Here is a 13,022-nt window from a genome sequence, read left to right on the forward strand (position 1 = left end):
AATCAGTGAATGTTCATCATACAACTGACGATTCAGGCATTTGACATCATCGGGTAAGGCGAGAGAGCCCCAAACGAAGTCCCAGACACAAAGACAAGCATAAAGACAAGAAGCATAGACGGAAACAGAGTAGTGACAGCGACTCCGGCAGTTCTAGTTAAATGTCAATAAAAAATGAGGTGACATTTGAGAATGTTGGTAATTTTTTTTATACCGCCACAGCAGTGACCTCCTTGTACCTGAAGGTAAAAGTGAGGTCCAATAATTGACTGATAAGAGATTACCCTTCAGTCAACACAATAGGCCTGTTGGGACAGGATATACACAAGCTGATCCCGGAGCGACACTTACGTAGGCACTATGGTTTTCACACCTTGTGTACGGTCGCTATCTGGGCGGATATAATATATCCTACCATTAGCAATAATTTAAAGGTTGATTAATTTGTGACAGTACGCAATTTTAAAATGAATAAACGATTTACGTCATTTGGGAAAGAATTATGGAATAATAATGTATGTGTGGCATTGTGTAAAATTGGCTTTATGAGAGACTTTCCAGTTTTGAAACAGTCCGAACGTAATTTAGACGTATTGGGCGGGCAAGTTTTGGAAAAATGTTGCCTAAAAATGCGGTATTGTATTTTTGCAATTGTAAAAAATATTCTTTTATTGTACGAGGCTATGCCCACGATAAAAAATTGTCTATTATATTATAGTTAATATTGTTTTAGGCAGTAAGTATAAAACTGCCTTTGTAAAAAAAAGAGGGAATTTTAAAAAAGTAGTTACGAGGATTGACGTCAAAGGAATGTGTATTTGGCTGTATGTGGCCTTATTTGTGCCTTTCGAATAGATTTTAGCGGGAATATATACTCGGTTGGTTATGATTATTTTATACTTTTGTTTTGTAATTCTATGTATATGTAAACGGCAAGGCACCAATTAGAGAAATATTTAAAAAGATATGGCTTAAAAAGTTGAATCTTTTTTAAAAAGGCCATTGTTTATTGAAATAGATGCCTCTTATAAGTAATAAGATTTTTTCTTTTAGAAAAGGATACAACGAACGGTTTATTTTACTTGATGTTAAATTAAAACTACGCTGATTCAAAGTCGATTTGTGGCTGAAAAAAACTGCGACATCACCATTTTTTTTAATTATAACTTAGTGTCAATTAAGAAATTGTTTTGTATGACCGCCGTTATATCTAAATAATTACCCATATTAGTATTGAAATGTAAATTTGCGCACAATATTTTAATAAAATTTAGATTTTTTAATAAAATTGTTCCGATAAATGTATTTGGAGTTTTTTTCATATATTCCTTAAACCCTAAGCTTATTAAACTCATAGTAGTGAGTTGAGATTTGTATTAAACCTGCAGGACAAAGTGATCCCCTGCACATAATGGTAAAAATGGGGTGCAATAGAATGTCGACTGACGAGAGATGACTCCACTCGGCATTCGGAATAACGATAAATTTTAAGACATTAAAATATTATATCCTTTATTATTTTTCTTTGTTCTGCCAGGAATTTTAGGGGAAGCCTATTTCAGCTGTGGAATGCATATGGCTAATGTTTATGTCTCATTTAGGGTACTAATTTAGAGATATGCGAATAGCGTGTAAATTAAAAAAGTATTTTAAAAATATAATTTACTTACAATTATTATTTACAATAAATAAATAAATTAAATAAGAAACACTTATATTAATGCAATGGAAATATTCACCAGAAATTTATTAAAATTTTGCTAAACCAATGAAGAAAAAAATATTTTTAAAAGCTAAGAAAACAATAATTTTGCGCCTAAATATGAAATATTAAACTTCTTTCGTGAATTTGGAATTAATTGGGTATTTTGACCTTTTATTGATGTATTTAGAGTACTTTCGCTTAAAAATAAAAACATAAAAAAAATAAGTGAAATTACAAAACGCTATTTTCGTGTTATGTTGCTAAAAAACAAGACTTAATTATGTATAACTAATAAATGTTGTCAATCAATCTTTAAAAATATTATGATTTCGTTAAAATGTACTAAAAATATTAAAAGGTCAAACACCCAAATATTTTTAGGTTATATTTCATTGTTGATTTCCGCGCCATATTTCTGATATAATTCGCGCCAAAACTGCGCTCTCTCTGGCGTCAAGGAGGTTACGTATTGTGGCTCGATGGCAATAGCTAGATTATGTGGATACGGCAACCATTCCCCAGTACCGGAATCTATGGTTGGAGTGCTGAAAAAAATAATGTATGTGAATTATGCTATTAAGAACAAACAAACATCACGCATTTATCCCCGAAGGGGAATTCAGTGCCGCATCTAGGGTTTCGCCCATGATGTGATAGGAGCGAGCCTATCGCCATATCAGGCACGAATTCCAGACTCCGTGCTGATACTGAGCAGAAAAACTTAAATACCATTTTGCTCGACCCGGGATTCGAACCCAGAAACTCAGAGCGCTGCCGCACCGCGCAGGCACTACATCTACGCCACCGAGACATTAAGAACTAAGTTACTTATATTTTCAATCCGTAGGGGCAATTCAATTGTGACGAACAGTAAGTACTAAGTACCTACACAATGTTTCTCATTTGCGGATTTTGACTAGACTAGTAGTAGTTTGTACTTCAAGGTGTGGATTCATTAGGGATGTGCGAGAGAGCTAAGCGGTGCGCTCTAAATCCAATAATAAATATTACTTAAATCCAACATTACTTTATTTGCCTCGCTTAGTTACTGTGGTGATAAAGAGCTATTCGGTAGCGATGAAGCTTTAGTCCACCACACTGGCGTAGTGCAGGCAGACTTCAAATACCCTCAAAATTCTTATAGAGAACTTCTTAGGTATGCGGGTTTTCTCACGATGTTTTCCTTCACCGTTAAAGTAAGCGATAATTCACAAACGATAAACACATAACATTAGAAAAGTCAGAGGTGTGTTTGAAAACATCTTAAGGAAACCTGCATACCTGAGAAATTCTCTATAGGAATTTTGAATGTGTGAAATCTGCCCTCAGTACAGCGTGGTGAACTAAAGACTAATCCCTCTCAGTAGAGGAGGCCCGTGCAACAGTGGAACAGTATATAATACAGGACTGATATTATGAAATAACATATCTTACCCATATTTAGCAAAGTTGGTCCACAGCATCGTCATAAACGTGACGATTCTAGCATCTTCCTCATCCATTGGCAATGGAAGCCTTTCCAATTCGAAGATATAAAACAATTCATCATAATGCGAAGTCGCTGGAAGACTAGAATTAGTTAGCAACCTTCCTAAATTCCTTGTTCCTATATGATTGAAGATATAAGAGAAGACAGGCTGACTTGAGATATTAGCGTACATATCAATGAACATATCCATCGGTCCAACAAAAGAGAAATCACTATTATAATTAATAAGTCCACCAACCAAAGCCTCCTCTGTCGTGTTAGCGAAATAAGTGTCTTTTATTAGATTCCTAAAATCTTCTTTCTCGTCTTTAGGAACTATTAGATTCCTCTGATCCAGTACAGAGTAATCTTCGTTCACTAATCGGTCTAATTGACTTGTTATCGTAAAATAGTCCAAAGTGCTTGTCAATCCTTCCACAGTATTAAGACCTATTAAAATTGGCACGCAATGCGACTTATTCTGAACCAGAATGTTATAAGGAGTGTCTGTTAGGAAGGGTTCTTCGTCTTCGAAGACCGTCTCTACTGACGGAACGAAGACCGAACGAGAATTCATCTGCTTCATAATAGCCTCTTCTAATTTAATAATTGGCGTTTCGGAAAACACTTCGTAAAGTTTTTCAGGGTCTTCTGTATTCACTTCCAAACATTTAGCTATTTGAATTGCAGTGTCAATTGGATTGGGATCAAAAGACTGTGGTGTAAAGAGCGACCCGCTCTCTGATATCACTCGTTTAAACAATCCTTTAGTAGACTCAGACATTGTCATCAAAATGGCAGCAGTACCGCCAGTGCCGTGTCCAAAAATAGTAACATTATCAGGATCTCCGCCGAAATTCTTGATATTATCCCTGACCCATCGCAAAGCTGCTCTGATATCTTTCAAACCAGCATTACCCGGAGCTTCTTTCGTATGCAGATTAAGGAAGCCGTAAGCATTCAGCCTATAATTGACAGTAACTAGGATAACATCGTGTGTAAGGAGGTATTGCGGGCCGTAAAATGCTGGGGAACCTGAACCGACTCCAAAACCGCCTCCGTGAATGAAGAACATGACGGGAAGAGACCCGTTGATAGATGTAGGGGTGTAAACGTTGAGGACTAAGCAATCAGGGTTGTCACTCGGAGCGGTTAGGGGTCGTGGAAGGAAATTGCGGGCATAATACTGCGCGGATATCGGCTCTGTATACGTCAGAGTGCGATGGTGGTTCTTCGGGGGCCTGGAAAGAGATTTTTCATTATTTTTTTTTAATGATGAGATGAGCATGCCATTTGTTTAAGGTAAACGATATGAACCAATAAACAGTAACAAACGAATTTGTACAACGCTCGTCATCCTGACATTAGAGATCTATACATATTATAAAAGAAAGTCACCTTTTCTGCCTGTCTTTATGTTATCGATGTACTCAAAATGTACTGAACGGATTTTTATAAAATTTTGTATGGATGTAGTTTAGTACCCTGGGAAGGTTATAGGCTACTTTCTATACGGGGAAATATATAGCGGGACTTTTATCCCGGAAAACTTTACGCGGGCGAAACCGTGAGCAAAAGCTAGTTGAGTACTTATTTATATCATACTGTAGTATGTAGTACTCAAGAGTAATGTAGTTTGATATTAGTGAAAGAATTTTCAAAATCTATTCAGCAATTCAGGTGATTAGCCCCTACAAACGAACGAACTCACAAACTTTTTCTCGTTATAATATTAGTATAGATTAACAAGGCAGTACCTAACAGTAAATATATTGCGGGCACAGTCGAAAACATTGATATTTTTTTGTAAGAGAGCTGATACAAGGCACATCAACATAAAATAAACTTTTAAAAAACTATTAATTGTCTCTTACCTTAAAATCCACGGGGACAGCATATTTTATTCCCATAAACTCATAATAAAGTCCGCTGAACGATAATCCACCTTCAACTTTTCCATATTTAGTATCAACCATAATAGTTTTTCTTTAGGTATGGCCAAAACAGGTTTTTCTTCTACAATTTCCTCACTGGAAGTCTCATCTATATCCGATTGGGTGTCTTCAGCCAAAGCCAGGCCGAAAGCGGCCAGCACCAGCACAAGGCTGTACGTTCGCATTATAGTATACTCTATGGTTTCAATTGTCTATACTCCGTTCGAATTATGAATGAGTTGTCTGCTTTTATTGAAATACGAACGTGATTTAAACAATATATTTTTTATCAATCATTAGAAGAGATTAATACGTGATTTTTCGATAATAAGTTTTGCAATGATGATGTAATGGTTTCATAATGTTTTACACTCGTTTTTAGGGTTCAATATCTTAAGTCTATCAGCTTTGGTGGCATAGTAGGCGTATTGCGGTACGTCTGCCGTACTGAGGTCTTGAATTCGATTTCCAGATCCTGGTAAATTGATATTGGGTTTCTATTCATTACTGGCCCCTCGGAGCTTGAAGTCTTAGAATTATTCCTGATAATGGAAACGCGCCCGTTTCATATTTTATAGCGCGTAACATAAACTTCGTTTTCACCTAATGGTAAGTGGAGTGGGATCCATTGACGAGAGATGATTACTTCTCAGTCGACACAATTATGGCTGTTGGAGCCGGATATACACAGGCTGATCCGGAACGGGACATACGTGGGCCACTATGGGTTTTAACACCTTGTGTACGGTTGCTATCCGGCCGTATATAGAATAGCCTACCATCAGCTAAATATGATGAAATCCGTGTGTTAAATCTCTATCTATCTTTGGACAAGGGCAGCGTGATGCACATATAAATCAAGTGTACGTGTACGGAACACTCCATACGAGAGTAGACTCGCAATTTTCAGTTTTATTCTTTACTTATGCTTTAGCTAATGAAAACCTTTTAGATGCATTTTTTTAACTTATCCTGTATGAACACCTGAGTAGATTCCTATTAGAAGTTTGCGATTACTTAGAGATGTAAGATGCCGGTGACGTTTCTTGTGAGAGCCACCGTTAAGTTATCATCAAGGGTACCCTGCTAACGGAGTACAGCCGATGCCCCAGCTTAGCAACCACGACAGTCCCAAAGGGAATAGGGATAGCTGGGAAGGAAGTGTGGGCAAAGGAGAAGGAACTATATTAGGATGGGCCGAGGGGAGAAAGAAGGGAGATGTTCGCGAGCCCTGATAGGTTTCAATGTGATTTTGGCAATCAAGAGGCATATACACTTAACTGTGTGCCTAGGGCCGCGACAATTGTCTCGTGCATGGGCGTGCTTTAGAAGTCTTTGGTCTTGCGAGTCGACGTTCAGCGTTTCCAAGTTTCATACAGCTTTTTAAACCATGGATGATTTTCAGTAAGGACCACCTGTGTATCAATTCAGTCTGATATTTGTATCCGGTTAGGTTCGCTCCGTATCACATAATGTCACGGAATACACATGACGAAAATTAAATGCCTTAATTGCACCTCTGTCTATCCCTATGGCCCTTGTCTGAGTTGGGGGATAAAAGTCGTGGTTTTGTCGGGACAATAACGCGTTCGAATACTTGATATAAAATATGATGCTAAAATATGAGTAATAACTTAATTTTTTTAATGATCATTATTTAAAATCATGTTAACTGTATAGAAAAAACAAGGAATATATTTTGGAAATCCCAAGTTAAATGGAAAAATTCAATTTAATTTATTTAAAATAATCATTAATTTATGTCAAAAAGTTTACAAAAGTGAAAGTTTGTTTACACGAAGTTTTGAAACGCACGTCAAACCTATTTTGACATAACAGAATTTTGGTATTTTGACTCCAATATTATCAAAAATTACATTACCGTTAATTAAAATAGTAAACAAATGTTTCAATCGTTCCACAAACAAACAACCAACAATAACATCTAATAGTGATTGTCGCGTAAAATCAACAAAATCATCGAAATTCCCTTTTGCCTACGTGTAGTTTAGAACAAAAAATGTATATTGGTTGAGAAGACCACCCAGTCACCATTATTATGAATAAGAAGCCGAGAACCGGTCCCAGGATCAGGATCACGCGAACACGGACCCGTAAAGCCGACGAATTCGACGAGAAAAAATACATCTTCCCCTGTCAATATTGCCGACTGAAATTCACCACCAACCACCATTACCTCCGCCATATGACTTCGAACCACGAAGTGCAGCAGAAAGCGGCCACTTTTGAGTGCAACGACTGTCAAATAGTGTTCAACAAGAAGAGCAACTTGGACATGCATTGTCAAACCCAACATCAAATTAAAAGCAAGTTGAAGTGTGAAAGTTGTGCTGTAACTTTTAAATCAAGGTACTGTCTCCGCCGCCATCTCAAATTAAAGCAGGTTCTGGCGGAAAACTCTTGTTTGAAGTGTCAGAAGAAGTTTACTAGCAAGGATGGGCTGGCTAAGCATGTCAAAAATAAACATTCGAACAAAGCTGTTATATTTGAGTGTCAGCTGTGTTCGCTGAAGTTTAAAGCTGAGGAGTCTCTCCGTAGTCATCTGAACAGGATCCATAAGAGGTTATGATTAGTTTAAGGTAATAATGGTTTGTCTATTGTCCATTGTGCAGTTTCTGGAAATTCGCTGATTTAATCTGATATGAGGACTCAGCGGGATGGTAAGAGAGCTTTGCAGATGATAGTAATACTTAATAAGACAGTTTAATACTGTTTAAGTTATGTTTGATATTACCCAGTGGGTATAACAAAAATAATTTACTTGATTATTGAAAAAAACACCTTTAAATGGGCTAATGTGAGTTACTTGTAAATTAGTAAAATATGGGTCTTCCTATTTTGAATTTATCACTAATTTGTTTTGCCATTGAATATTATTTTTAAATAAAACACTCCTATAGCCAAGAGTGTTGGTGACTGACGAAAACCATATGCAGGGCAAAGAAAAAATACACAAAGTCTGGGTGGAGAAAAAAAGGTTTTTCAACTCTCTCTCAACTGTTCTTCTTTTAAATTATGGCCACCATTTATCGGTGATTTTGCCAATGTTGAGTAATTTTGTCCAATTTTAACTTATGTTGGTATTGGTTAAAGAAGTTTGTCCAAGGCAACATGAGAGGACCTGGGCAATTGCCCGGTTCACACCTAATACCACCTCTGATCAAAAGTATGTTCACCTTGAAGGTTTTTTTCTAATATGTTACATCCCGAGCTGTAATAAAAAATAATAGACATAAAGTCTATCATGCCTATGAAAGTCGCTCTTAAGGGCTGCCGGCAGCCTCTTAACTGGTTCAAATGGGCAATAAACTGACTATGTATGTCTTATAAGTACATAACTACATAATATTATATATATATATCAATGGCAGTAACATAGAATACTCAAATTATGAAAATATTTTTTGTTAATTTTTTTGGAATAACTGTTTAAGTGCAGATAATAGAGTGCATTGTGAAATGTTGTAATTAAGCTAACTTTCGGATTTTTTCGGGTTTATAATATACAGTTATACTTTATTTTCTTCTGAAGTTTAAAAAACTGAGACTCTGAAATTGGTTCTGTTTTGATGTCTATCATTCGCATAGATATAAAGAAACATGTATAATGTCTAATACTATCATTTCATTCCAAAAAGTCATGATTCTTATGGCAAAATGCCATGTTTGTAATCATTTATACAGTTGTCTGTTTTCCAGTATTCAAAATAAAATATTCCCAATACACAGATATAAAAAAGTGCTGAGTCTGAAATCTGCTAGTGGTAGGATATATTTTATATCCGCTTGGATAGCGACCGTACACAAGGTGTTAAAGCCATAGCGGCCCACGTGTCGTTCCGGGATCAGCCTGTGTATATCCAACTCCAACAGGCATAATTGTGTCGACTGAGGAGTAATCTCTCGTGAATTGACATTCTATTGAACTCCACTCTGCTTACCTTCAGGTGCAGTGATGTCACTTTGCTGCGCCCTGAATGAAAAATTAAAAATTCCCAATATAGCAATAGGCTTGCCCACATATATTACGGCTAGAATACATATGGCAAAAAGTTAATCCCCTGGTTGCATTGCCTTTTCTTTCAGGGATTAAGGAGTCTGCTTTTTTGTATGTTCAAAGAGCTGCCATTGATATGTTGTTTTTGTTAATATTAGTACAGTAATATTTTTATAGGAAACTATTGTACAAAGTCCATTATACTCATAAATTTGATTTTGTAGTTAAAATTTAATGTAAAACATATTTTTTTATAAAAAACAAACATTGCGGTTAGTGAAGTAATTTGAAGGAAAAATCCAGTTATGAAACGTTAAAAAAATTAGGTTAATTTTTTTTGGAAATTATTTTATTTATTAATAAAAAAAAACTTTTGTGTATTAACTATGTAAGCTACATTAACTGTATATACTTAAGTTTTTAACTTAATTTTTTTTTGTAATATAACAAAAGGTTATAGGCAATAAGTATTGTGTCCTTAGTTTTAGTAACTAATGTACATATTTCTACAGCATGTTTTTTGAGCGGATTGAATCACTCATTTTACCATTGTGCAAACTTTGGAATGAACTCCTGCATTGTTGTACCCAGAGTGCTATGATTTGTCTTTCTTAAAATACGATAGTTTACTTGGGAGCCATCGATTTATTTATTAAATAGCAGTGAAGGGTCCATATAAATCGAATCCTGTAGGGTTTCCTTTCGTAATTTTTTTTTTTTTATTTTATTCAAAATGAAGATAACAGTTACACATTAAATAAGTAAAGGGTAACATTAAACATGTACTGCATTAATAAACATGTAACCAACAACACTGTTCACAGTTTAAATATATAATAATATCAGCTCTGTATTATATACTGTCCCACTGTTGGGTCTCCTCTACTGAGAGGGATTAGGCCGTAGTCCACCACGCTGTAGTGCGGGTAGACTTCACACACCCTCAAAACTCCTATAGAGAACTCAGGTATGCAGGTTTCCTCACGGTGTTTTCGTAATTTATATAAAATTGTATAACTAGAACGATTTCTAGACCTCTTTATGCCTATTATTAGTGCTTATAAGTTGTGTTGGGTTCCTTTTTAGAAAAATATATTTCGCCACTGATATAGCGACCTTAAGATGCCGACTTTAATTTGACAGCGTCTCAGCTGATACCGCACTTGCGAGCGAAATTGAATCCTATTATTACGGCCCTAGAATTGTTTCTGCCTATCTCTTCGGGGATAAATAGAGGTTATATACTTGTGAGTAAATCAATTGCCCTTATATTTATATACCTACTGCAAAAGCGGTATCTTAAAAAAAAAACAATCTTGATTTTTATGGCGTCAGATAGCTTAAAAAAATACCCATCCAATGAACTTACTTAAAAAACGGTCTTATTAAGGTGGTAGCTCAAGGTCCATTTTCATACATTTTGTTTCGGCTTTAATCTGGGTAACTAAACAAGTATTGGCAAGTAAAGAATTTAAATTCACGTCTAGTTAGTGATTAGTTCTCGCAGTTGAAGAAAACGTAAAATAATTAATAATCATGGATATTTCGGCCTTTAAAATTTAATATGACGAAATTTTAAAGGCAGAAATATCCATGATTATTAATTATTTTACATTTTCTTCAACTGCGAGAACTAATCACTAACTAGACGTGAATTTAAATTCTTTACTTGCCAATACTTGTTTAGTTACCCAGATTAAAGCCGAAACAAAATGTATGAAAATGGACCTTGAGCTACCACCTTAAGAACTTGTTAAAAAACCCTAAAAGAGTTTCTCTTTCTCACTTTTATATACAAAACTATATTTACAAAACTTCGATTATCTCGAAATAAGGTTTCCCTGACACACCGCTTTTGCGCTTAGCACGACAGTAGTGGGTCCGTATGTATTTAAGTATTTTAGTACTGTTTTATCAACAAATATATGTTTGATAGTAAAAAATATGTGAAAAAATCGTCCTTATGAACTATACAGTAAGCAAACTTAACATTTTAGTCTGAATCGTATTGCATTATGGCTTAATTTCAATTGCACACATTTGAGCGTAGTGTGGTCTCTTTCTGTCTTTACTCGTATAGTACAAAAGAAAGAGAGGGATGTATTGTTTTCTTATAAGTAATATTTCGTTTTACAACTCTATGCTAGTACCTTAAATCTATTTGTTAATAAGTTAATGATAAAAGTATTTCTCAAGGAAATAATTTGGAAACAAGAAAGTCAATTAGTACTATCAGGTGACTCGACTGCTTGAAAATAGGGTAGTTCATTATTTCTAGGCATTGACGTATATTCTATAGACATGAACGTATATAAACAATTTGTTCAAAATCTGAACTAAAATGGCAACCAAAACGTCACTGTTATAACCTATTTATTCACTTACAACAAATAGTTTTACTTATTTGACTAATATTTTTTATTCACATTCAAGTTTACACTTAGACTCGAGTTCTTATATCATGAGCGCCACTCCGTACACAACTACAAGCTGTCAATATTGACCATATTAAAATCAGTTTGAATGGATTGCAGTTCAATCCAGTTGAACACAGTGAATGTTCGGAACGCCAAATCTAGTACGTAGTACATATATATCGATGGTTCTAGGTCTAGGAATCTTAGACTTCTTTTAAAGACCTAATTTACGCTTATGAATTTAATTAGAATATTTAACCCAGTACTCGAATATTTTTATTACATTTTAGTTACGGTATTTTATTTTTTTGTATATGAACTAAACTGTACTTATTTTCGTTACAAAATGTCATTTTCAAATTTAGAACGAGTATTCCAAATTCGAACATATCTAAAATAAGGATGCCGAATTCTCAGTTTAAATCAGTATAAAATTAATTTATTTTTCGATTTTATAGCGGTTTGTTTTTAAGTTGAAACGAAACGAAACGTAAAATATTAAAACCGCGGTAAAATCCGAAAAATAGTTTTAATTTTAATGTCTAATTCGGGTAACCATAAGAAATCATTTGTAAAATTCGGTCAAAATGTCCGATGCCGATTAGTGACTTGTAAAATCGTAACTTAGCGTACAATTTAATGTAAGTTAGTTTTAAGTTTCCAAAAACCTGATTTGAACTTGTATTATTAAGTATTAAAGTATATTGTTTAATTTGTTTTTATTTCGCATTTTTTTAATACCGCGTCATACGCCATAGTGGCCGGGATCAGCCCGTGTATATCCAGTTCCAACAGGCATAATTGTGTCGACTGAGGGGTAATCTGTCGTCAGTCAACATTCTATTGGATCCCATTCTTACCATCAGTTGCGATGGGATAACTTTGCCAAACATCTATAAAAAAAACATAATTATTTGCCCTGTATTATAATACTATCACACTGTTGTGCAGGGGCCACCTCTCTTACTGAGAGGGATTAGGCCTTAGTCCACCACGCTGTAGTGCGCATTGATAGACACACACCCTTAAAATTCTTGGAGAACTTCTCAGGTATGCAGGTTTTCCTTCACCGTTAGAGCAAGCGATATTTCACATAGTATACCCACATAACTTAAAGTCGGAGGTGTGTTTGGGTTTTAAACCGGCGTACATTCGTCTCGGCAGTCCGTTCCACTCCCAACTAGGCTATCTGTAACACCAGTTGAGCCTCTGCCTATCCTTTCGGGGATAAAAAGCTTCTACGTCAAAAATAGTATTTGAGGGCATAATTCAAATATTTTAGTATCTCGACTACCTAATTTTAATGTATTCATCGAATTCACGCCTGCACCACATGGTTGCCAATTCACATTGAGGCCTATAAGAGCTCGCAAATATTTCTTAACCACCCCTTCTCCTATCCTAAGAAGGTTCCTTGTTTCCCCCCACATATCCCCTCAACTTTCTTCCAGGCCCCTGTAGTCGCTAAGCCGGGGATTCC

The 13,022-nt window shown here is 35.5% G+C and overlaps 2 protein-coding genes across 2 annotated transcripts; one reads left to right on the forward strand and one right to left on the reverse strand.

Moving 5' to 3' along the window:
• Positions 1-1,647: 1,647 nt before the first annotated feature.
• On the reverse strand, positions 1,648-5,337 carry LOC119193539 (juvenile hormone esterase-like). The gene is made up of 3 exons (XM_037447187.1): positions 5,048-5,337; positions 3,140-4,414; positions 1,648-2,250 (listed from the first exon to the last, which is right to left on the reverse strand). The coding sequence occupies exons 1-3, from the start codon at positions 5,068-5,070 to the stop codon at positions 2,088-2,090; spliced, it is 1,461 nt and encodes a 486-aa protein (XP_037303084.1). The 5' UTR covers positions 5,071-5,337; the 3' UTR covers positions 1,648-2,087.
• A 1,584-nt stretch (positions 5,338-6,921) lies between these two features.
• On the forward strand, positions 6,922-8,174 carry LOC119193538 (PR domain zinc finger protein 15-like). The gene has a single exon (XM_037447186.1). It carries the CDS (start codon positions 7,167-7,169, stop codon positions 7,695-7,697), a length of 531 nt encoding a protein of 176 aa, XP_037303083.1. The 5' UTR covers positions 6,922-7,166; the 3' UTR covers positions 7,698-8,174.
• Positions 8,175-13,022: the final 4,848 nt, after the last annotated feature.

Source organism: Manduca sexta, unplaced genomic scaffold (genome assembly GCF_014839805.1).
Source record: "Manduca sexta isolate Smith_Timp_Sample1 unplaced genomic scaffold, JHU_Msex_v1.0 HiC_scaffold_643, whole genome shotgun sequence".
NCBI classification, from domain to species: domain Eukaryota; kingdom Metazoa; phylum Arthropoda; class Insecta; order Lepidoptera; family Sphingidae; genus Manduca; species Manduca sexta.